Below are 27,643 nucleotides of genomic sequence, written 5' to 3' on the forward strand. Positions count from 1 at the left end.
AGTCTATGTCTAAACTTTGATATCACAATTCTACACAAGAAATACTACAACCAGCCAGCCCTCCGTGCTGGATCAGCAAAATCATTTGTCTCGCAGTCCAGGTATAAACTTAGCATCACAACAATTCAAAGCAAGGAATACTACAGCGAGTCAGCCCTCCGTGCTGGATCATCAAAATCATTTGTCTCGCAGTCTATGTCTAAACTTTGATATCACAATTCTACACAAGAAATACTACAACCAGCCAGCCCTCCGTGCTGGATCATCAAAATCATTTGTCTCGCAGTCTATGTCTAAACTTTGATATCACAATTCTACACAAGAAATACTACAACCAGCCAGCCCTCCGTGCTGGATCATCAAAATCATTTGTCTCGCAGTCTATGTCTAAACTTTGATATCACAATTCTACACAAGAAATACTACAACCAGCCAGCCCTCCGTGCTGGATCAGCAAAATCATTTGTCTCGCAGTCTATGTCTAAACTTTGATATCACAATTCTACACAAGAAATACTACAACCAGCCAGCCCTCCGTGCTGGATCAGCAAAATCATTTGTCTCGCAGTCTATGTCTAAACCTTTGATATCACAATTCTACACAAGAAATACTACAACCAGCCAGCCCTCCGTGCTGGATCAGCAAAATCATTTGTCTCGCAGTCTATGTCTAAACTTTGATATCACAATTCTACACCAGCTGGATCATCAAAATCACAATGTCTAAACCTTGATATCACAATTCTACACAAGAAATACTACAACCAGCCAGCCCTCCGTGCTGGATCAGCAAAAAGCAGTCCAGGTATAAACTTAGCATCACAACAATTCAAAGCAAGGAATACTACAGCGAGTCAGCCCTCCGTGCTGGATCATCAAAATAATTTGTCTCGCAGTCCAGGTATAAACTTAGCATCACAACAATTCGACGCAAGTTATACTACAGCGAGTCAGCCCTCCGTGCTGGATCATCAAAATCATTTGTCTCGCAGTCCAGGTCTAAACTTTGGTATCACAACAATTCTAAACAAGTAATACTACAACTAGTCAGCCCTCCGTGCTGGATCAGCAAAATCATTTGTCTCGCAGTCCAGGTATAAACTTAGCATCACAACAATTCAATGCAAGGACTGTATTGAGTCAGTCCTTCGTCTACTTGTTTAGCAAAATCTGTACTAATAAGTGTTTACAGAGGACTTCTTATGATATCGTTATCTCCAAGCTAAAGTTCATAAAAAATCATAAAAATATTTCTTGCAATTCTAACAATGTGAAGTTTTTGCTGTTTCGCTACGTATTTGATTATTTTTTATTTACAATTCCTTTCTAATATTATAAGTTATTTGGTATAGTCGATTTACTGTTGGGTTAGAAATTTAAAAAATCATACTAAAACCTTGAACATACTTTTTATGTAGAATGAGGATCCTCAAAATGATTTCATGGTCATACCACGAAAAATGGTAAAAATGTGGTTCGTTAAAGTATAAATTTGTATTATAAAGTAATTCTCTGAAGTTATATTTTTATTGTAAATTTTAAGTTCCTTTAGACAAAGTGTAATTTATTAAAACATGTCTTTCCTGTAAGTTATTCAATACATTCTGTAGAAAATGTATTCCGTTATCTTAATCAGTTTTCCATTAGCCTGATTACAACATTTATCAGCAATATCAATTTAAATGCCTATTATTCGAGGTGGAGTGATTAAAAAATGTATATTTTTCGGTCTTCAAGGAGAGTAATTTAAAGAATTGTAACTGAAAAATAAAACAATATTCAACTCTGCCTATCACACCACTCTAAGATTGTTTCAGAGGCAGTTCAGAACAGATTATTCACAAGTTTAAATTCATGATTTTGGTCGGAATTGACAATTTAATAATAATGATGGTGACGAACCCAGTCATTAACTCATTATCTGTGGAATGTCTTAAAGAAATATCACCACTTTCAAAACATATATTAGGATTCATTGTTTCAAGTTTGATGGTAGGATTGTGAAGATGTCAGGATGTTTCCGAGCCAACGGTCACTGATAAAAAAAAAACAATAACACTGTTTCGAGATTTGCAATCTTATCTCTTTCTCAGGTGAAAGATCTCTCATTTATGAAAATAATCAGATTGCAGGTCTCGAAACATACTGTAGGTTACTATATTGTTTTTATCACAGAACAATGCGAAATTTCAGGTCAGTCCTTACATTTTTTAGATACAACTAGATTCTTCAGTTATTTTGCTGTTATTAACTAAATGATTCAGCTTGGTTGACATTTGGATGTTATTTTTGTAAATTAGTGGTTACATTGTCAAAACAGAATACTCGTATAACAGAGTTGCTCCTGTTTTCAAAATAATGGATAAAACAGTTATAGACTTACATTTCTTCAAACAAATGGTTGTTCATTGAATGAGTACATAAATAAACTACTAGTCTATCACCCTAAGGTTTCAAATATTATTATGTCATATACAGTTTTTATTATTGAAGTGAATTTTGATGTCATAGCCGTTGGCATCATATTAATTCAGAATGCGTTATTCTTTCAGGTATTATTTTCAATATTGTTTCTTTTCCTGATGATGATTTAGGACAATCAGGTACCATTTGGAATCAGTCAAAAGAGAATGAATTCTTTGTTTGATTTAATGCATTTACTGACATAATAAAGTAAAAAATGTAATTTTAATCGACAATATTAAGTTGGAATAATTATGTATTTATTGATTTAGTTAATTGATTTATTGGATTGAATATTTCTTTATAAAATACTTAGTACACAATCAAATTATAGATAGCTATTCTTTTAAGACAAAACTTCTTTTACACTTTTCACTGAATCTGTGCTACTGAACTAATTTGACTAAAACTATGGAAATGAGGTTTGTAAGAAAACAACGTGTTCATGAGCAAAGCGTGTTTACAAAAAATAGTTCAAAACAATTTACAATATAATTCTAATAGAAAATCTACAAGAAAGTGTACAAGATGAGGATGAAATTGTAAAGATATTAACAAGACATACGTAAAAATATAAAAATGTTAAGTTAATGGCAATAATATTTATTAATAAAACACTAATAAAATGAAATGTAGGGTTGAAAATGTACAATGACTGAGATATATAAAACCCCCCTCCCCAATAAATACAAGGGATAGAATAGACTGAACGGAGTCTAGCCCCCTAATGGCACTCAGGCAATTCACTGGTCTAATCTACTGTTCTAAACTAAAGTTAGGTTGCATTCTGTGCATTTCTTTCATCTCTTTAACCACTTCACTATTTACAATGGGCTTCCTTTATCTGACTGTTTTTCCTATAATACATCAAAATTCAATGATCTAATAACAGAAACTAAGAACTATAATAAAAAAGAAAAATAAACAAGATATATAAATCGCTAATAGAAACATGTACAATCAGCCTGTCTGGTTTGGTACACACATGACAATATTAATTCATAGTTTAGAATGAAATCACTACATTCTAATGATATGTACATTTATTAAGTAATATTGACACTAAACAATAGTAAAACAATTTTGTAACATTAAAATAACATTTCGTAACATTATGAAATTAGCTTTGAATCATCATGCGAATTCTGCTCTTAGATTTAAAATTTTTCTCGTCTTGGGTTCAAAAGAGTTTCTTGCAATGAATAAAACTACATTGGCCACACCTCCAGCTGCATGTCTGACACATTGATTCACACACCTTTCGTACATGCCACAGTAATACCAATCAATATCACATTTAAATACAGATTATTATTACAGCTTAGCACATAGGTTCTCTGATATAAAAAACTATCCAGCACCTACAAAAACTGCCTTTCGTGTGTGGAGTTCGATAAATTGCAAGAAATATGGAAAACGAGAAATAAAAACCGAGATTTTACATACATTGATTAGAAATTTCTGAAATTTTTAAAATCAGTTAAATCTTTAACACATGTAAATATATTAACAATTAACTAAATAAAATCTTTAATATATCATCAACACTTAAGTTTACTTGGCTTCTTAAGACATTAAAACTAATAAAGTTTAATTACATTTCTAGCATAATACAGCCTACAGTTATTGACTACAACCTTTTTTGCTAAAATATAAAGACATTTTTTACAAAGTTTATGCAGTTTTAATAAAAAAATTAATTAGCAGCTACTATTTATTTATACACTACTTTCCCGTAGAAATTCAGACCTAAGTTTGCACAATCTTCTGCAGATTCCAGGAACTATGAAAATCGTATTCTAATTTGGCAAATTTACTTCACCCTGTGATGTAAAGACGGGTTTTACTGTGATAAACCGCTGATTCCCTAATTTGCGTAACATCTTTATAAAAGACAATAAATAAAAGTTATATCTATACTACGTATAGAAGTCTATCACAGTAAAGTCCACCTTAAACAGACGGGAATCATTATTCTATTTCTGATATGGCACAGAAGGCGTAGACATAAAATTAATAAAATAACAAGGCATAAAACAACAATAAAACAACAGGGGATCACTAGCCAGTAAAATCTGTAGGAAACATTCAACAGCCTGTACATTTCTCAAAGAGCCACTGCTTCCTAACCTTAAAAATATCTCAGTCTTCAGCATACCTTCCCGTTCTGTACATTGACGCAACCCTAAACCATCAAAACCGTAACATCAGCGACAGATTTCGGTCTGACAGGTTTATAAAGCCTAACTTAAAAAGAAGTCCTAAGAGGCCTAATAGAGGAAGAATATTGTACAATGGTTTATAAAATCAACCACACAATCAGTCAATATAGTTGCAACGGTGTGGAACTATCAGTAAAAACAACATAATAATATACAATTATATTTAAATCTTTACAGAGGAATGGTGATGTTTCTATCCTTCGAGGTTATGGTGGTGCGTGGAAGGTGGTATCCACTGGTAAGCGGGATCTGCCCCCGGGCGAAGGAGGACATCCTCTGCAAGAGGAGGAGAGAAGCCCTCCTCTTCAGTAAGATGGGAGCTGCCTCTGAGAAATCCTGTAAATAACAAAAGTGAAAATTAGTGGAAGAATAAACACGAACTTCGAAACAATTAAAACATAAATGGAATTTTAACAGGTTTTTAAAAGGTTTTACAATGATCATGGAGTATTGCACAATTTTGCGCCCACATGCAAGCAAATACTGCTACCAATAATTTGGTTTAACCGATTCAAGGCCAGTAAAAAGAGAAGTACAATTTTATTGCTTTTTGTTATAGGTAATGAACTGTTTCAAATGGTTATCTATTATTCTCTAGTCAACTGGGAATACTCTGTTTGCTGGTAACAATAATGTACACAACAATAACCCAATTAATATGTTTCAAAACATGTAATGTTATTATCATTATTTAAAATGGAATTATTGTAGTATTTTAAGCCTTGATAGTAAAAAACACGTTAGTGTATTTACAAAATCGATTAGAAAATGTAACCCCTTTAATTTGATACGTTTTGAATCGTTCATAAATTTGAAAGTTGGATATTGATAACCAACAATTTTGACTTTTCAAAATTGAGGATTGGTTACTCCAGAAGAAAAATTGTTAATTTGCCAACCTAAGAAAGGGTACTACTGGAGTGAAATCCAGTTAATAAAGAGTCTATTTAGTAATTAATTACAAGTATTAAAAATTGTATTTTTTCTGTTTCAAGAAAAAGACTCACGATGTGTACAGTTTGCAAATACAAAAATTGTGTATCTAATCCATGTATAAAGTATATACGTGCATGCCAGTTTGGTAAGGAGTACTCTGGTCATAGTGAAACCAAAAAGCTAAATTTTTGTTGTTTCCTGATCTTTTGAACCTTTTTTCCATCCCTCCTAGCAATGAAAGAATCGATAATCTGTAATGGAAAGTGAAAGTGCAATCAGAGGATATAACTGAACACTACAATGGAATGTTAATAGGTACTCTAGCCTTACGATTGGAGTGAAATCCAGAGTTAATGTCCAACTGGTTAATTGGAAGAATTAGAGTGGCAGCGGGTCGGGCTGTGGACTGCTGACTGCACTCAAAAGGAAATACAGCATGCGAGGTGAGAGGTCCGGATCTACGAGTAGGAAACGAACGAAGGCTGACAAACCGATGAAGTACGAGTGCGAGGGTATGCCAAGTTGTTAATGGTTGACCTTGTCGCGGCCTACACTTCTGCCAACTTATGCAACGTTGTCACTGTCATTATTGTCCCACTGTGCCTCACTATTCAATTCTCGACTAATTTTCCTCCTCGACTACTTTAGAACTTTGACCTATTTGACCGCTTCCTTACAGGCGTCGTGATTTTCCGCACACAAACTTCTGAGGAAATAAAAAAGTGATGATTTCTGAGAAGGCCACTGAACATATCCTAGTATGATTCCATTAATGAAAGTCAATAAAATACGCTTCTGAAACGTAAATAATGGGAAATAAAATAAACTTGAAATTTACTAACGAAGCAATTATTAGATTTAATAGGTTTGTGTTTGCACATTAGGATTGTTTTCAGTAGTATAAGTTTGAATAATTAGAAGGTCATCAACCGGCACGTGACTAGAATGGAATGTATTGATTACATAATTCTAAGCTCTATACTTGAAATATACTCGTATAATAATATGTTATGTACTACTACTACTAATACACGATAGACTGTTGAGGGTTACCAAAATAAACACTGTTTGATACAAATAATGTTAAACAAAAAAATTATGACGTTCAAATACATTATTCAAAAATAAAAAGCAAACATAGAAGAATAAGCATTTATTAATTTATTAAATTAGTGTAAAAAATAATCAATTTTCTCAAGGTTACTTGTACGTGCAAGGCTTGAAGTATTATTTCTTCTACGTCTGATAGAAGTGTTTGCTTTGTACTGTAATTGTGACCTAGTTGCCATTTAATCAGAGTGTGTTAAAGATAAATGAACGTGAAATCACGCAAAAACACATTTTTATGAGTTTGATTTTAAATACTTTTGGAGTCATTGGTGTCGATATGACATATTTGATCAAATGACGAATTGCTTTTTGTCTTGACACGTCATGATCACAAACAAATATTAGTATTGAACTGTGAAATTACCTTTAATTACTTCTCACAGAGAAGATGATGGGACCACGGAGGTCCTTAGCCGATGACGAAGTCACCAGTATGGACCATCGTTCGTCAGATGATTCCAGGACGCGAACTCCGACCAAGAGTCCACCTTGGCGTAGACCGCATCGTGGAACCGCCGACTAGGGATGGGCATGGGTTCTGAATGTAATGACTGTCCACCGGCCTGTTTCTTCACGAGGACGTAGTTCTTCCCGCAGTTGCTGTCCCAGAACTCCTTACCGTCGCAGCGGTAGCAGACGCAGAACTCGATCTTTCTCGACCTCGGCGGCAAGGTCAACTTGAAGGAGAAGGTGTCGTAGATGACCTTGACCGACCCGGGCATCGAGGGGTTGGTGTTGTTGACGAAGGTGCAGTAGGTGTCTTCCTGCGTTCCCCACTCGTCCGCTGAGGAACGGATGACCACCTCCTTCTCGAAAGTGAGGTTCTTCACCTTGACAGTCCCCACGACGGACTCGACCGACTCCTTGACGATCACGTTCTCCAGGGAGACGTAGTTCTCGTCCAGGCGGCGTCGGAACTCCAGGTAGTCTGAGGCGGGCTGGGAGAAGCAGCACTCCCATGGCTCCGGGGCCACCTCGGCGGACACACCCTGCGTCACTAGCTTCAGGAATTGGGAGTTCCAACTGGGAGGCATGAACGAGGGCTCCGACATCAGTCGCACCTGCACCAAACAAAACCCCGTCATTTTAAATGAAACTTTTACATGCATTAGACAGATGAATAAGGTTTACTAGACGGTTTCACTTCAATTGTTTGTTCGATCACAGAATGGAATAGCTATTGAAGCTTAAGATGCATAAAACCCTACATGTATGTACCTCGCTTAGCTTACTTAAGTTTTGAACCACTTTTTGAAATTTTACGTACTAAATTCAAAATTTACAATACTTAAATCATCAATTAAAAAAAAACTGACGTTCAAGCTTCCAAATTTATGTTTATTTTATTTGTTGCGTTTCAATGTGAACATATGAAACGTTACTTTTACGAACAAAAACATCAAAATAATGCTAAAAAAATGTAGCATACGAGTACTTAGTATTCAGATCATAATTATTAAGTGTAAAATAAAGTAGTATAATTATGTGGTTTAGACAGTGTGATATTAAACTAAATCTTTGAAGTTTATTTTAAACAATAAGATGCAATACAGTCAGTCCATTAACACTTCCAAAACAGGGAGTAAAGTTACCTTTTCTGATTGGTCGATTTCAACCTCTGTTTGAGGTAAATAAGAGTCCTCTTCATCTTGGTGATGAAGAGGAAGTCTTTGGAAACTTGTTCTATCTAGACAGACAAACCAAGATCGATTTGGAAACCCAATGTTTGTAATTTTTGCGAACTAACTTAATTATTTTAAGATTCACGTCTGCCAAAACTGTTCATTTATAAATGAATAAAGATATAGGGTGTAATTTAGTGGAAAATTTATTGAAACATTTACTGCATAACGTAATTTAAAATGTTGGTATTAGATTGAGAACGCAAGTGTTTCAAACTTATTAAAGAGTGGCACTTGCAATTTGTATCAAAATTACGTAAGGGAAGAAAGTTTCTGATACTACTGTACTGTCACAAAATTCGATCCTTTTTTAGACTTTGTTATTCAAAATGGGTGTCTAATTTGACACAGAGATGAATATTTACCTGTGTAAGCGAGAAGCCTTTGTCATCGGCGAAGACGACCCTCTTTTTCGACCTGGTCGGTGAGGGGAGGTCGTTCTCGTCGGAGGAGCTCGAGGAGTCATCGTGTCGTAAGACGAGGCAAGGGCGTCTGGGGGTGCAGGAGGACGTGTTCGGCTTGGGTACTGTGTTGGCTCGGCGGAGAGGTGTAGGAGAAGGCTTAGGGGAGACCATGAGAGGGTTGGGTGAGGTGGAGAGCCGGCACGAGTTGTATGACGGGAAGTATGACGGAGGACTGTGGTTGAAGACCGGTGGACTATGAGCGACCAGAAGATCGTAGTCTGCAGGCATCGCGGCGACTGAGCACATGAGCACGGTTCTGCAACAAGGTCATCATCATCATAAAAATCGTCATCGTCGTCATCAAAATCATCATCATACTACATAAGTAGAATTCCTGATTTGTAAAACCACAGTTTTGGTCTGAAGAGTTTGGAAACGTAAAGGTATTCAATTACAATTTCCCCAAAGGTGGCCTAAGTCCCTCCTAAGTACATCAGAGCTTCACCATAAAGTATATTAATTTAAGCACTTAATAATGTATATAATGTAATAATGTATATAATGTATAATAATGTACTGAAGCGTGTGTTTAAAATTTTTAAAGCAAAAATAAATATAACAGTTGAAAGTAAAATTTAAAGCAATCTGTTATAATAAATCAGTCACTAAGAGTGATTTCGCAGTAAGCATATAGCCTAGCTATCCTGGAGAGAATATTGGGTATGCGTGTGTTTAAATTTTTAAAGCAAAAATAAATATAACGGTTGAAAGTGATGTTTAAAGAATCTGTTACTATAAATCAGTCATCATCAAGGGTGATTTCGCAGTAAGCATATAGCTATAATGGAGAGAATATTGGGTATGCGTGTGTTTAAATTTTTAAAGCAAAAATAAATATAACGGTTGAAAGTGATGTTTAAAGGAATCTGTTACTATAAATCAGTCATCAAGGGTGATTTCGCAGTAAGCATACAGGTATTCCTTTTCTTAGAGAGAATATTGGTAAATTTTGATCCCAATATTAATTTGAAGTTGGGTTATTGAAGCTTGTTACAATTTATGTCGTAAAAAATTTTTGAGATCTTTCGTGAACAAGTTCTCCAAATCTTAAGTAGTACTATTTTTGAAGATTGCGTAGGAATCAACTCTTGTTAACCTTTTGAATTTTCACAGTATCGACGTAATGGAAATAATACCGAAAATACGCAAGACAAACTAACCGCAACCAATCGATTAACTCAATTTCACGATTTGTGCACATCGAAACAAAGGTAATTGACGATTTTTTGTGTAATTGGAAACAATGCAACACAAAGTAACTAGCGGCATTGTCTCAGTGCTTTATGTGGTAATCAAGGTGATACTCGTTATCGTGTATGATTCATCGTGTTATTCTTGAACTCACTTTGCAGTCACCTACACTCTAAGTATATCACAGTGTATGTGGGGTTTTATATATAACTGTTGCAATTGGTTTTAAATTATTGATCTTTTCAACGTACATAATTTGGTATATTATTTTAACATAAAACTGTTTCTCGTCATGGAATTCACGCTGAGATATATACACAAAAAAAGGCAAGGTAATAAACTTTTATTATTGCCAAAATAAACGTTCCTGGTGTCAAAGACCGACAAAGGTGTGACTGTAGACAAACAAACAAACTGAGGTGAACGCACTGCTGCATAGCCAAGTGTGAACCATTGTGAAATGCTAATGTTTTCTATCAATATACAGTCTGGATCATCAGGAATGCATTGCTTGGGAGAAAAGACGGGTTGTGATATTCGGGACTATTTTCAGCCTGGAAGAGTTACAAGCCGTGGGCGAATACTGTTTCACGTGGGCTGCTGCCAGCATTTTTGGGCACCAAACTGTTAATTGACGCTTTTAATGATGCATTTATTGTTACGGCTACAATTGCAAATATGTGTGCCAATTGCTTGTTTAGCACTAAAATGTCAGGAATGCCCTGTAGGAATTGCAGCTATCCACCTCAAATATTTTCATTAATTCATTTTTCATTGGTATTACTTTTGAAAAAGCGAGAATGAATAAGCCGTGCTTATAAAAGTCCGAAAGTTGTATAAGAATTTCGGAACTTTACAACTAGCTAGGGATGCTAAGGAGTGGCACTATATTTTTCTTGTATTTACTAAATGAAACTAACGTGTACTGATTCCTACCCACGCCAAAATATGAATAAACGTGATGCGGATATTTACTACACTTTATTATAGAGCCAAACCTATGCAATAAGTACGAGTATGTTCCATGCCACTTATTTCCTCCCGTCCCTAGTAGTTCAGTAGTTTGTGGTTTAACTTATCACCCCAGAGACCCGGGTTCGAAACCCGCTTTGGACAACGCATTTTTGTACGCTAATAAATAGTAATCTGAATCAAGTTTGGGTATAATGTAAAGATACCTGATTATCCAAACAAGAAACACTCATTTTTGACACAAATTATTTACTCTGTGTCTGACAAGCACAGAGTGGAAATTTGAAATGAAGGGTGGCCTTAAAAGTCTTTAAACCACTGGTAAAAATTCAACATACGCGAATTTTTCTCTAGAAAAGCTTTTGTGGTCAGAGAATGTTACGCCACAATGATTATATCTAGCTATGAGCTATTAGCTAGTCATTCTAATAGAAGCGGATTCGCTTAGCGAATTACATCAATAAACTATAGTTTTTACGAGTTTAAAATATTCAGAAAGACCTATTTAGCCAATTTCCAACTGCAAAATCTGATCCTTCAGTGGTCAAAAAGGCGTTAGAAACATGAAATTTTTTATGTCGGCCAAGTATAGTCAAACTCAGAATAAGAAGTATGTCTTTTTTTATATTTCGAATTCACATGCAGGTTTCTAAAAGTGACAAACAAGTGATGATAATTTGTCAAGGAACGCATATAAAATTATTGTAAAAAAGAAGAAATAGTAATTACTTCTTGCCTTGATGTTTGATAAAGATTTGAGTGTCGAGAGCTCTGAGAGTAGGAATGTCACAAATATTGGAACACGGTTGTACTTGCTTGAGGGCAAGAAATCAAGTACACAAGCGAACGTTGAAAGCTGGTATTGAGGATAGACAGGGATTCTCAATAGTTAATATCGCTCGCTATTTCGTTAATTGCACAACCATGTGAAAACTATGTGGTAGATCACTTGGAGGGGAGAGGCTCTTTTGAAGTATCTCCAATAGTTCCAAGAATTTCAAGAACTACAAATTTAATTGCTTCATAACACGATTGTACTTCTGAAAAACCCCATGAAGTTAAAAAGAAAAACAAAAAACAGAGGAAACTTTTATGACAGAAGAGAGCAAATGAGCAAATTGTAATCGCTTGGCACGTGATCGGCACATAAAGAGAAGGCCGATCGGTGGATATAGGCCCTATCATTGGCCTTGACATCTGGAGGTCAGACTTGAGGCTGATGATAGCGTATCTCAGCTCCTGGACCCTTGCAAGTCAAGTGGTGGCTCTATTAATAGTTTTCTGAGATAGCCTGAACTAGAACTCGAATTCTGTTTTAGAACTCTGTTCTTATGGTTTCGTTATGACCTGAAAAGTGAATACACAGGATGTGAATGTCTTTTACTGTCGCGGAGGCTAATATATTCTTGGAGTTGTTAGCATTATTTCATTTATTTTCGCGACGCAGTGTTTTCTTCCATTCAGCAAATAGTCACTTGCAAGCTATTGAACCTGGCGCAAGGGGGCATTGTATTTTCATTCTACCCGAGGTTAATTGAAATTTGTTAAATTATGGTATAATATTAATTCGGAAAACTAGAAAATGGAATTATGTACCAGTGGAAGTTATTAATAATTTAAACTAATGTTTTTACTGTATTTCATGTGTGTATGTATCTTTTTTAGCTTTCTCGACAATGATTTTATATGAAAGTGTGTAGCCTATTACTGAAAAATTTCCTTGTAACTGCAAAAATTATCTAACAAAGATTTGTTGCAAAATATACCTCATTTCAATATTGTGGATTAATGTATATTTTAAATAAATATTGAATTATTAATTATTGAACACTAGTTTTTTTTAAGTAGAAAGGACTCCGTTGTTGCGGTAGCAGACGCCCTAGGCTCTGGTTATTGAGCCCTAAAATCTATTTGTACGGTAATCAATGATATAAAGTTTTAACATGCGAATAAATATAAACCATATTATCGAATTATTGTTAAGGACATATGACTTTAAATGTGGGTTCTATTAATCATCTTGGAGTGTAATGCCATACACATAATGGAGAACCAAAAGCATTTGGTCGAATTGTAGGAAGCAAATCTACGCATTTGTAAAAATACATTTCAGACAGGGGAAAATAAGTTATTTATGCGGCGTTACATTTTCAAAGTAGGTTTTTATGAAAAGATCAGCCTTATTTGGATGATGTTTAGTAAAAAATGTCTAACGTAGGTAGGTTACAAAGAAACACGTTTTACATTAAAAAGTATTGTACGTAAGAAGATCCAACCTAAAATATAAACGAGTTTCATATTTTTTATTATTTTATTGTTCGTAATAATAACATTTATTTAAAATAAGGTTGAGATTTTAACAAAATAATTGAGAAATCGGAAACGGCAATAGAAATGAGTATAAACCCAATAAAATAAAAGTACAAAAAGGTGTAAATTTCTAATGTCAGGTGTGAGGGCGGTCAGCAATACGTTTAGGGTGGCTGAGAAATTCAAGGTCACAATAGCCTTTGTCACAGGTCCTTCCCAGGAATTTAAAAGGCGGCTAGGATTAAAGTACAGTCGAGAAAGAAAGTTGACTCTCCTAGAGGTACCTGTATTCTATTTAAAAGGCGGGTTCTAGCCAGGATTAAAGTACAGTCAGGAAAGAAAGCTAACTCTCTCCCAAAGGTTCCTTTGTTCTATTTAAAAGGCAGATTCTAGCCAGAATTAAACTACAGTCAGGAAAGAAAGTTAACTCTCTCCTAGAGGTTCCTTTGTTCTATTTAGTAGGCGGCTTCCAGCTAGGATTAAGTAAAGTCAGGAAAGAAAGTTGTCACTATCCTAGAGCCGCCTCTGTTTGAAAAGGCGGCTTCCAGCAAGAATTAGAGTACAGTCCGGAAACAAATTTGACTCTCTCCTAGAGGGTACTCTATTCAATAAAATTCTCTCTGAGATTCGTTAATTAATTAGTAAATACCAAAACATAAAACATATTAGGGCCTATGCATTCTCATAATTCAATAAAAAAATAGATACAAAGTATAATATTTTTACAACGATGGTAGTTATGGTCGCCAAAATGTGTTGCTAACAAATAACGATGGCAAATGTCCGAAATCCTATTATCCTTTCAAATCATTCATCGTCAATAGTATCATATTAGTTCTAAAGTCAGCGAATAAGATTGAAAAATTATATTTTTATTTCTAAAATATGCCTTAAAAATTATTTCAATTTTTAGTTGCAAATTTAGTTTTCAGATCTTTACTTTTATTCTAAATATAATGATCGTTTTATGTACTTGTAAGTAGTAGCTTGGATAAATTATGGTTTGTATTGAAAAAGTACAAATTAAATGAATAGGAATCCTGTATGGGATCATTACAGTTTAGGAATAAGCATCGATTCTGATCAAACAGGTCCAATTTTGGCCAGATGTAGAACGTAAAGGTAAGATCCTGGGTATTTTTATTGATTTATTTTAATTTCCCATCCAGGTATTTTACAAACTCCGTCAAAAAAAATCACCAATAATATATTTTGAGTAAGCTTTTACCACGTATATGGTAGCCCATGACACGCTCAACAAAAAAATCACAAACCGCTTGCCCCTGAAATTTGTCGTTCAAGAGTATGAATTTTGATGCTATTATTGTTATAAAATCAGAAATGCTAATTTGTCAATACCTCTAGGGAACCGTTTATTTAAATCTTTAATTGTAGTAATCAAATTACTGGTAGTCCACGAGACATCTTTGCCAAAACGCGTAATGAAAGAAGAGACATCTCTGCAGGAGTGAGTAATATTTTAGTTACATACAGGGATGACGCAAATTCGCGTTTACATTTCAATCCACGGCTCACATGAAAGGTCGCGTATTTATCTCGGGCGAGCCTTAAATCGTGGGGTATAATCATCCAACAAAAACGTATGCGAATATACAGATCAACAACGCTATATTGCCTCTATCTTATCTACTTTGGATAACTTGTTATCTTGAATCTTTTTTCCGATTGCTCATCAGTGAGTTCTTTGAGTGAAAGAAACATTAACCTTATACAATTCCGTCAGTAGTCAACATTAAAATAATTTCTTTTTCCATAGTATTTTGGGTACAGTACAATCCTGGTTATCCTATAGCCTACGTTTAAAATTTGGACTGTCTGTAACAGTTTTGAATTTAAATATTATTTTGTCTATTGGGGAATAAATAAAATCTTAACTAATAAGAATACACCTTTGAACACTTTTGTATTTTTTTACTGGTACAACGTACATTTCGGATTCGAAGAATCCATCTTCAGGTACTTGTGGAGGTTAAGGTAAATTACCTTACCCTTATTCCCTATCTGACAAAAGGGGACGCCAAGTAGGGAAATAATCCTACTTGACAAATTACTTAAGTGGTGTTAAGTGACTCTTTCTTAAGGTGAAAGTTAGAGGTTTCCAGTTACTCCAGGGCAGACTTTTCCCACAAAAATAAATATAAACCGATTCCCTAAATTACACCGCATTTATCCCATTATGTGCGCGTGTTCCGGTTAATTTAATATTTTCTTACTTCCATCCCGTACAAATCGGTTACCCCTCTGGCATTTAATTTAAAACATGCAAATCGTTCATCAAGTGACCGATTGATTAGTACACTAATTATAGAGGAAAAGTCGGGGCGCCACGGCAAGCGCCTATTAGTAGAACCGGAGTTATATAGTAACAGTTGGCGAAGTTGGACTATTCAGTCGCCGAGGCCGTTTGATCAGGCATTTATCACGTGATGGCCTGGTGTACACGTGATCTTATCTTGGCCTGTACTAAAGCCACGCATACTACTTGAGCGGGTTGCCTACCTTTCGAGACAGGCGTACCGTACAATGTAGACCGGTTTCACAATAGGCTATCACTGCCTTATGTCAGCTCAACAGTTGTTATTTAATATTTAATAATGGCATAAGTCTCAATATAAGGTGTTCGCTTATGTATACATAACAACGGATTAATTACAGACAATTTAAATAGTTTTGAAGTAACATACTATTTCGGAAGTGTTTACAATCATCTGTCACAATTCCCAAATAGGTTAAATTCCATTACATACTTCCGCAATTCTTTATAAACTCCCAAGCGAGTTTTAGTGAATTGGAAATAATATTGGTTTTCAACTGAAGTTGATTGTACTTACAATTAAAAGGAACAAGTCAAACAATTTCCTGCAATCAGGCATTGTTTGAAAAAGAAAGACTTTAGTAAATTCGGGTACTATTTTGGTTTGTACGTAAGGAATGCATGTTAAAGAACAGGTGTCGTGTAATATAATTAAAAATATAAATTAATGTACTAAATATAAGACTATTAAAAATTGTAATATTATAGTTCATTGAACTAAAATTTAAATTCACGTTTCAAGCGCATTGTAGGTTTAATACATATAAATCAGTACCTCTACTTAATTAAAACAAACAATTTAATTTATTGTTGTGATAATTTTCGTTCTAAAATTTGTATTATCAGAGTTCTTAGGCAGAGTTCTTAAATCAGAAATTTAAAGAACCAAAACACGACTTTTACATTTTGGTTGTTATACATCATATAATTAAAATTAAAGCATTTAAACTTTTAATTCGAATTCAAATTTGAGAATTATACCTATGTTTTTACCCTAACGTGACTTAATAATGCAGTTTTGATTCTGATGACGGTAATAAATTCATACATTTTTTCATACAGCCGATTAAAATATATTGTATATTGATTTTGAAGTATAATTTTAAATTAAATATATTTTCGGCCTGGTACAGATTTACTTATTTTTCAACGTTTCAAACTTAAAAAATGAAAAATTCAGGCATAAACCATAAAAATAAAACACTTGGCCCCCGGTTACACGTTTAGCCAGTAAAAACATGTTTAAAAGGCACGTAATAGCATGATTAATATTAGAAATTGTAAATGTTGGCATCAATTATCTACCTTAGTGCAAAACAAAATTAGGAAGTATATCATGGTTCTTTGATTCATCAAAGTTTGTAAAATACATTAAGTACAAAACAATAACAAATGAATTTTCAAGAATCGAGTATTTTTAAATCTATTCTTTTTTAGTTTTAAAATTAAATGCTCTGTGTAACTTTTCGAGCAAAATTTTCTAAAGTTGTTTTAAAAATAATAGATTTCCTTAAAATATACTTAAATTAAAAAATAAAATAAAATTTGTACTTACCAAATTTACAGTTTAAAATAAAAAGCGGAGTAGTCCTTTTGGGGATATCCTATAGCTGAGTAGGACACTTAACTGTTCGATATTCGACACTGCAATAAACCAAAACACTAGTAACTTACGGCTGGTGTCATGTGTATGTGATATAGTAGTGTATAGTGTATTAGACACTCCAGTGTGTATGTACATTCATGTTAGTTGCCGGGACGCGACTGCGAGACTGCAGCCAAGTGGTATCAGGTTGTACCCGTCCTTAGTTGCCGGTATCGCCGCTAGATCGCTCTGTGGCGCTGGCGTAGCGATGGCGCCACCACAAAATCATGCCGGCACCTCATGCGGCCGGCCGTAATTAACACTCGCCTCGCCGTATCATGTGTGGTGGCGGTGGCGATGACAGTTGGCAGAGTAGAAATTAATTAGCGGACTGTGCGGAAAACATGTTACCCTGATACGACCTCGGGCATTGTTATCAGGATACAGTTCCGTAGGTTGTGCTCACTATTGTTTGTTCATAAAGAGGTTAATATGCCTGATGTTGACCCGCTAGGAGTTCAATGGTTTGCTGCTACTCGCGCAGGCCCGCTGTTGCGAAGAGGGTTTGTAGGAATGGGCGTATAAATATGGCCCATAACCGGCCATTGCACCACCTTCGACATTCTTATACATCGAAATCTTGTAGCTAGTAGATTGTCGAGGATATAAAAAATTAATCAATTGCAAAATTTTAAATCTTTAGACGAAATGAAATACAGGACATCTATTAAGTCATAATATAAGATGACATTAAATTTACAGTAATATTATTATTGTTACTTTATAGAAACTTTTTTGAAAATGTCACAGGCCATGAATTTACGGTGTTTTAACCAGTTTTAATCTTTAGTATGGCACTCGATGTAAAAGAACTTGCACAAAATGAATGAAATTAGTATCTATTTAATCTTTGAATGGTTGAAAAAGGCACATGAGACTGGCGTGCCTTGCACATTATCTATTTCACTATGCACACGTAACAGAAATATTGTAATTATCTAATGTATAACGCATGGTAATATTGCCGGTGCCTGAAACGTTCGTTGGTCTTTCGGTCTACAACCACCTGTAACGGAGCGCTCTTTGACATACTTTCGCTAAAACAGATTTTTGTAAAAAATAAATTATAAAGCAATATTATTAATTATCTGTGAATAAATAAATAAATACAAAATATGTTGTGATATGGGTAAAAATTAAAAAAAAAAAAAAAAAAAAAAAAAAAAAAAAAAAAAACAATTTGAAACTTAACATAACCTTACTTTTTGAAAAAGTAATAAAGCAGTTTATATTTAATGAAATAAAGCTATTTTTATACATAATATAATATAATTTTACTGCCTTATATACCATTAATAAATTGTTTTCTCTTAGAATATATAACAATAACACGAGAATAATAAAAAAGACAAACTGACTAGACGCCCGTTGTGGAAGAGAGAAATTGCCTCCAACTCCTTTGAGAAACCCAGCACAAAATACATTCTTGAAATTTTTTCGTTGCATTAGATCTTCACCTTCAAGGATATATATTTTTTATTTACATCCATAAAATTATAAGGGGGTTTATACCCGAAATAATGTATTTTGTGCAGTTTACCCTAAATAAGGGTTTAGGAGAGCATTTATTGCAAACAAAATACAACACGGAATGAAATGGCAGTCACAATGCAGAAAATAAATTATTTTTTTTTGCATTTGGTATCATTTAGCGATGGTGAGTCTCTCAAACCGTATCAATCCTGTGATTGGTTAGTAATGACGTAGTTTCTTCAGACCTCTGGCGCGATCTTTCGAAATCATATTCGTGAAAAGCGTTAACCAAAATTGTTACAATACATATTATATCTATTTTATGTATATATACAGGGTGTTCACAAAGGGGTATCACAAATTTTTGTTGATAGTATTCATCATTTCAAACAAAAAATGTTATAGGTCAAGAAATGTTTAGTTTAGCCGCTAACCGCCATTATATATTTTTTATTAAGAAATTATTGTTTCTAAAATTAGTTAAACTAAAGTAACCAAATTTTCTGCATAGGTTTAAATATATAGGAGGAAAATAAAAAAAGAATTGTGTTATTTTCTTTAATATTATCAAAATGACGTCTAATGAAGATTTTAAAAGAAAAAAAAACATTCTAGTTATAAAATGCACAAGAAACAACTATTTGTTAATTTTTATACCAATTCAAAATATATCTTTTGCAACGAAATCCGTCAATGCATAAGCGTGCAGGATCACTCTATAGGTATCTCTGCACAAGTCGGGAGCAACTAAGATTTTGTCTTTTGATAGGAATCAACTGTTTTAAATAGGTTATACAAATTTTACTAGGTACCAACTATTTTTAAATGTTTATGACAATTCCAACGGTACTTTTTCCAAGGAAATCCGTCAATGCATAAGCGTGCAGGATCACTCTATAGGTATCTCTGCACAAGTCGGGAGCAACTAAGATTTTGTCTTTTGATAGGAATCAACTGTTTTAAATAGGTTATACAAATTTTACTAGATACCAACTATTTTTAAATGTTTATGACAATTCCAACGGTACTTTTTCCAAGGAAATCCGTCAACGCATAAGCGTGCAGGATCACTCTATAGGTATCTCTGCACAAGTCGGGAGCAACTAAGATTTTGTCTTTTGATAGGAATCAACTGTTTTAAATAGGTTATACAAATTTTACTAGATACCAACTATTTTTAAATGTTTATGACAATTCCAACGGTACTTTTTCCAAGGAAATCCGTCAATGCATAAGCGTGCAGGATCACTCTATAGGTATCTCTGCACAAGTCGGGAGCAACTAAGATTTTGTCTTTTGATAGGAATCAACTGTTTTAAATAGGTTATACAAATTTTACTAGATACCAACTATTTGTTCATTTTTATACCAATTCCAAATATATCTTTTGCAACGAAATCCGTCAATGCATAAGCGTGCAGGATCACTCTATAGGTATCTCTGCACAAGTCGGGAGCAACTAAGATTTTGTCTTTTGATAGGAATCAACTGTTTTAAATAGGTTATACAAATTTTACTAGATACCAACTATTTGTTCATTTTTATACCAATTCCAAATATATCTTTTGCAACGAAATCCGTCAATGCATAAGCGTGCAGGATCACTCTATAGGTATCTCTGCACAAGTCGGGAGCAACTAAGATTTTGTCTTTTGATAGGAATCAACTGTTTTAAATAGGTTATACAAATTTTACTAGATACCAACTATTTTTAAATGTTTATGACAATTCCAACGGTACTTTTTCCAAGGAAATCCGTCAACGCATAAGCGAGCACGACCACTTAAAGGCACGCTTGCACAAGCCGGGAGCGCCAAACATGTCACAGTTGAGAGGTATCTGTTGTTCGTTGCTCTTGGCTCATTGAAGCCTATCATCTATAGGCTGAAAAAATTTTATTTGTTATCTGCCTGCGGGTATGTAAAACTTCCTTTTCCGTATTACATGACGCCTGTTACGCGACACATTGTGTGGTATATCCAGCCTTGTAAACAGTTGTATTTTGGAAAAAATGTGGCTATGTATTATTCTTTTATTCAATTAATACACACGCCTTATTATGTGTAAATCTGTTAACTTTGTTTTGTGAATTATATCTAACACCCAAACATCCGAGTACACAAATATCCAAACAGCCATGCATCATTCTTGACAAACTTTCGCGTTTATAACTTATAAATAGCGTTGACTGATGAAATTAATTCACTAATTGACAATTATTATACTGTTATTAAATTGGGTGAAATTTTAAATCATAGATATGAGAGTACATTGCTATGTATTTCGAAATTCTTTGTTTGAAGTTTGTTTTTGACGACGGAATTATTGTGAAGGAAACAGGATTTTTCCGGACATTTGCCATCGTTCAGTGATAGAAAAACAATCAGTAACACTACGTTTCGAGATATACAAACTGATATTGAAACGTAGTGTTACTGATTTTTTGTATCACTGAACGATGGCAAATGTCCGGAAAAGTCCGTACTTTGAAAGTTTGTATTGTTTAAGAATAATAAATTAAGAGACTATACAATAATGCAATATTTCTCATTCATGATAGAAAAAATTTATGTATTAAAAAAACTTTACATTTGTAATAATATTGTATATAAACAAGCTTATTTACGAATTGGTGAGTAAAGCCAACGAGAGACTTTTTAAGTACTTCTTAATAATGAAAAATAAATAAATAAACTTAATGAATTCATTTTATGGTTAATTATTAACCAAGCATCATTAATATCCCTAAGCGCTTAAAATTTACATTTAAAGCGAAAATATAAAGTTTTTTATAAAAAAATATCTTATTTTAATTTATAACAATAAAAAAATTTAAAATACAAAATTTTTTAGTTCCCTAAGGAAATTTGACATAACACTCTTAATTTTACGTTTGGTTATGTGTATGATTTTACTATCAAACAAACAAGTATTGATCCAGAATGTTAGAATAAAATAAGGAATAAAGAAGAAACAGCACAGGATTAATTACTGAACCTTGTGGAACAGCTGCATACTTTATTTGTACAATATTTCAGGTCTATTTGAGACATTTTCAGTATTATTTATATTAAGACAACTTCAAATCTTGCCCAGTTATAAATACACAAGGACAAAGTGAAAGCATCATGTTCGACTGTGCTAACCTTGTACAAGGTTCCTTAAATATTATGGCTCAAAGCATGCCACAATAACTATTGATTGACTTGGTGCGGACGAAGAATGGTTATCTAAAAAAAAACTCAAAAATACAAAAATTAAGAAATTTATCATATTCTACACCTCTTAGTGAAGAATAAAGCCTTACGGTTCCTCTGAGAAGTCTGAACCTGTGCCTTTAAGCTAGAGGCGATAGTTGCCAAAATTCTGACACATTTAGATCTTATAAACTGCAACAACAGTACGACGCACTCGTAAACTTAGAAATAATATTTTGTTGTGTAAGGATCCAAGGAGTATCATTAAAATAACACTCTTTAAGAACAGTATCAATGCCGTTAATCAAAAACTTTTACTTAAGTTCTGACGAGGACAGTAAAGATCAAACCATTAAATCACAGATTACAGAACAATATGAGCTTTTCAAGAGTAAAGTGAGATCATAGTCTTTTGGTTCATAGCACACAGGCAACACTTCAAGTGGGCTGGTTACCTAAGGAAAATTGTATTAACACTAACAAACAAGAGATTATGACTGCCAGTGCACTGACGAGAGTAGGGCGGTTGATGTCAAAGAAGCCCATAGCAGATAGCTCTACAGGAGAATGATGCAACTCCAACATAAACAGTGACATTGCCCTTTGTTGTTTCCTGGTGCAAGGGAGAGTCGTCACAGAGATATCAAGTTCCATCTTAATTTCTTCAATCTCAGCTGCAACAGCAGACGATACAGTTGCTAACATGATTGATATAGACAAGGAAGTCATATATAGGAAGCTCCTGGCCCAAAACAGTTGCATGTCTTCTGCAAAGTCCACGTAAGTACCAAAAACTATCCAAAAAGAGTAGCATTGACGGAAGATTGTCACAAACATTAGTCCGCCAAGGAATGTTGCTGTTGGACCATCAGCACAGTTGAGGCTCGAGTTCCAATCTAATATTTGGCGAGTATCCGAGATGAGCTTCTCGACAGTTCCTAATGATCTAGCAGAGAATCTGGCAACACAGAGCCGTTTGACTAAGATATTCTTCATCATCGTGCTCTTCAGTCCATGAAGAATACAAATGGTACATCCGATCCTAAAAGAAACATCCATTACAGTAAGTGGTAATTTGAGAATATAAATTGCAGAAGAAATAATACATATAATGCCAAGACAAACAAGCAGAGAAAGTGCATGGTCTGGTTTGTCTCTTGAAGATGTGGGATTGTTCAGATCACATTTTGACCACAACTCAAAGTATTCCTTTGTGATGTCTCTTCCGAACAGTGACTCTAGCAACTGTGCAAGTAGCAAGGCTGCGATCATGAAGACTTGCAAAGTCTTAAAAAGATCATACATAGTTTGTACTCCATTTTCGTACATAAAGGAAATCGATGATGTCACACCAGCCAGGAACATCAATACTGTTACACTTTCCTTGACTCTAAATTTAATGTGCTTCCTTAATGCTGGTATAGTAATTTCAATATCATGTAAAATAAGTTTCATAATAAAATTCTCAGTAAACATTTCTAAACTAAACAGAGAACTATAGTAACTGTATTGCAGTTTGGATTCAGCAACGTTACAAGACCGTATGAACTAATTTAGCTGACATGTTACTACGGACCTTTGGCCACAACATGAAACTGATCGATGCGAGAATACTTTATGAATTGATATGGAATTAACTATCGAGACAAGTTAAAGTATCAGGATATTTTAGCGAATACAAGCTTTCCATTTATGGAATATCACTTTCGGATTGTATTTTTTGTTCTCTTAGGACAAGAAACTTGGAAATTGCACATATACATATAAGAAACTTCTAGTCCAGCTAGAATAGAACCCTCCTGAGTTAATTTCGGAATTAGTACTCCTCTTTGTTTTTAATTTTTCTGAAAACTATGCAATATGTATGGGGTCAAAAGGATTGTTTTCCGAGAGCTAACTGTGTTGCAATTTATTTTCCTACATAAGGAACTTATATAGGTACATAAAGGTAACTGCTGGGGCAGCTAAACATGTACATAAAAAATTTGACTGTTGCAAGTTTAATTATTGAAAAGTCATTATTAGATAGAAGAGGAGAATTATTGGAGAGGGACTCTGTATCTACACAGAGCAGAGAACTTTTCAAATTAAGTGGATTCAGATTGAAAGTTCAAAATAATATACGAATACATAACGATTAAATGTATATTTATGATTCAGATTCACAAATCTCTATTACAGATGTTCGAATCTAAAAGTCAGTAGTTTAAATATTAGTTCGAATAACGGGGATTTTTAGACATGTCTACTGCAAAGTGTGGCCCGAAACTAGAAAACAGGTTACTGAAGTATGTTAATAATAAGACGACAATGTGATTTTTGCAAACGGCATGAAAATATTTGTTGGGATATATACTTGTAATATGATATGTATTATATAGTAAGATTGAAATGGATTCAGTCACTATGGTTTAAAACTAGAATCAAATTATAATAATTTGAAATAAATAAAAGACCTATTAAAACAGCAATAGTGTGAAATTTCAATGTCTACTAGTGAGTGCATATTAATAATTATTACTTATATAATTATTGAATTTTTTAATCTGCATAATATTACCGCTTGTGGAAAAAATAGTTAACGTTGTACAAATCGATAACATGGAGTTTGATACAACCTTGTAAAGCTATAGGCACTCAGAGCGAACAACACTACTTGGTAGTAGTTATGGACATCACAGCACTTCATGTTGCATACTGATGTTACGGTGATTCATCAAAGTTATCTAGCAGAACTGAATCAACACCATCAAGCAAGAGATGACAATTGCCGAAGCGCTGACGAGGATAGGACGACCGATGTTGAAGAAGCCCAGAGCGGATAGCTCTACAGGAGTGTGATGCAATTCCAAGATAAACAGAGACATCATCTTCTTTTGCTTCCTAGTGCAAGGTTGGGTTGTTAGAGTGATATCGAGTTCCAACTTTGCCTCCTCAACCTCATCGACCACCACTGAAGACACAGCAGCTAAGAATACTGCTATGACGAAAAAAACACCTAACATGCTGCTTTTCACCAAGAACAGCCTCTTAAAATCTGAAAGTTCCGAATGAGCACCAAAAACCATCCAGTAAGCGTAGCAGTAGCGAATGGCTGTTACAAACAGTAGACCTTCCAGGAGTGTTGCCATTGGACAGGAGTAAAGTGAGACCATAGTCTTTTGGTTCATAGCACACAGGAAACACTTCAAGTGGGCTGGTTACCTAAGGAAAATTGTATTAGCACTAACAAACAAGAGATTATGACTGCCAGTGCACTGACGAGAGTAGGGCGGTTGATGTCAAAGAAGCCCATAGCAGATAGCTCTACAGGAGAATGATGCAACTCCAACATAAACAGTGACATCGCCCTTTGTTGTTTCCTGGTGCAAGGGAGAGTCGTCACAGAGATATCAAGTTCCATCTTAATTTCTTCAATCTCAGCTGCAACAGCAGACGATACAGTTGCTAACATGATTGATATAGACAAGGAAGTCATATATAGGAAGCTCCTGGCCCAAAACAGTTGCATGTCTTCTACAAAGTCCACGTAAGTACCAAAAACTATCCAAAAAGAGTAGCAGTGACGGAAGATTGTCAAAAACATTAATCCTTCCAGGAATGTTGCCGTTGGACCATCAGCACAGTTGAGGCTCGAGTTCCAATCTAATATTTGGCGAGTATCCGACATGAGGTTCTCGACATTACCTAATGATCTGGCTGACAATCTGGCAACACAGAGCCGTTTGACTAAGATATTCTTCATCATAGTGCTCTTCAGCCCATGAAGAATACAAATGGTACATCCGATCCTAAAAGAAACATCCATTACAGTAAATGGTAATTTGAGAATAAAAATTGCAGAAGAAATAATAAATCCAATTCCCAGACAAACAAGCAGAGAAAGTGCATGGTCTGATTTGTCTCTTGAAGATGTGGGATTGTTCAGATCACATTTTGACCACAACTCAAAGTACTCCTTTGTGATGTCTCTTCCGAACAGTGACTCTAGCAATTGTGCAAGTAGCAAGGCTGCGATCATGGAGGCTTGTAAAGTCTTTAACAGATCATATATAGTTTGAACTTTAATTTTGTTTAAAAAGGGAATCGATGATGTCACACCAGCCAGTAATATTAATACTGTTACAGTCTTCTTGACGCGAAATGTAATGTGAGTCCTTAATACTGGTATAGTAATTCCAAAATCATATAAGATAAGTTTCATAACAAAATTCTCAGTTAACATTTCTAAACTAAACAGAGAACCACTGTATCTGTGTTACAATTGGCTTCAACAACGTTGCAAGACCGTATGAACAAATTTAGCTGACGTTACTACGGACGTTTGGCCACAACAAGAAACTGGTCGATGAGAGAATATTTTATGAACTGATATGGAACTAACTATCGACACAAGTTAATGTATCAGGATGCTTTAGAGAATCTAAGCTTTCAAGATATTTCATTTATGGTTCTTTACTTTCTGATTTTATTTTTTTTTTCTCTTAGAACAAGAAACGTTGAAATTGCACCTGCTTAAAACGCTGCTTCCGGAGTGACAGGATATTCAGGATGGGTAAGATTGGGAGTAGAGGCCGCCTCCTGTGGCACTAATCTCGTCATGTTCACTCAGAAGAAGGGAAAACCAGCTCTGAACCAGCCTCTCTAGTCAAAGCAGGCAGGGGGGTGACACCTTTTTATATCTACGCTAGCAAGAACCTTTAACGCTTAGGAAACGAACCCCACCAACTCCAACAGTCATCTTCCGCGGTAGACTTTTTTTTACTGTGCCTAGCGTAGATTCAACTGGAAGGTATAAACCAGCCTGAAAAGAACCCTCCTGAGTTAATTTCGGAATTAATGTTCCTCTTTGTTTTTAAATTTTTCTGAATACTATACAAAATGTATTGGGTCAAAATGATTGTTTTCCGAGAACAAACTGTATTGCAACTTATTTTCCTAAATAAGAAACTATATACATAAAGGTAACTGCTGGGGCAGCTAAATAAGTACGTTTGGTTATGTGTATGATTATTATCAAACAAACAAGTATTGATCCAGAATGATAGAATAAAATAAGGAATAAAGGAGAAACAGCACAGGATTAATTACTGAACCTTGTGGAACAGCTACATACTTTATTTCTACAATATTTCAGGTCTATTTGAGACATGTTCAGTATTATTTATATTAAGACAACTTCAAATCTTGCCCAGTTATAAATACACAAGGACAAAGTGAAAGCGTCATGTTCCATTGTGCTAACCTTGTACAAGGTTCCTTAAATATTATGGCTCAAAGCATGCCACAATAACTATTGATTGACTCGGTGCGGGCGAAGAATGGTTATGTTAAAAAAAACTCAAAAATACAAGAATTAAGAAATTTGTCATTTTCTATTCCTCTTAGTGAAGAATAAAGCCTTACGGTTCCTCTGAGAAGTCTGAACCTGTGCCTTTAAGCTAAAGGCGATAGTTGCCAAAATTCTGACACATTTAGATCTTATAAACTGCAACAACAGTACGACGCACTCGTAAACTTAGAAATAATATTTTGTTGTGTAAGGATCCAAGGAGTATCATTAAAATAACACTCTTTAAGAACAGTATCAATGCCGTTAATCAAAAAGATTTTTACTTAAGTTCTGACGAGGACAGTAAAGAT

At 34.6% G+C, this 27,643-nt stretch overlaps 1 protein-coding gene across 1 annotated transcript; it reads right to left on the reverse strand.

Annotated features, from left to right (window-relative positions):
* Window positions 1-2,905: 2,905 nt before the first annotated feature.
* Window positions 2,906-17,474, reverse strand: LOC124352885 (protein phosphatase 1 regulatory subunit 3B). The gene is made up of 4 exons (XM_046802605.1): window positions 17,241-17,474; window positions 8,779-9,133; window positions 7,096-7,792; window positions 2,906-5,021 (listed from the first exon to the last, which is right to left on the reverse strand). Exons 2-3 carry the CDS (start codon window positions 9,121-9,123, stop codon window positions 7,157-7,159), a joined length of 981 nt encoding a protein of 326 aa, XP_046658561.1. The 5' UTR covers window positions 9,124-9,133; window positions 17,241-17,474; the 3' UTR covers window positions 2,906-5,021; window positions 7,096-7,156.
* Between the last annotated feature and the right edge of the window lie 10,169 nt (window positions 17,475-27,643).

The sequence above is a fragment of the Homalodisca vitripennis genome, chromosome 1, assembly GCF_021130785.1.
Source record: "Homalodisca vitripennis isolate AUS2020 chromosome 1, UT_GWSS_2.1, whole genome shotgun sequence".
Classification (NCBI taxonomy): Eukaryota; Metazoa; Arthropoda; class Insecta; order Hemiptera; family Cicadellidae; genus Homalodisca; species Homalodisca vitripennis.

Coding starts and splice junctions, on each gene's coding strand:
- LOC124352885 (XM_046802605.1), bottom strand. CDS start 9,123: ATGTGCTCAGTCGCCGCGATGCCTGCAGACTACGATCTTCTGGTCGCT. Junction 7,793..8,778: donor AAGGCTTCTCGCTTACACAG/GTAAATATTCAT, acceptor TGTTTGGTGCAG/GTGCGACTGATGTCGGAGCC.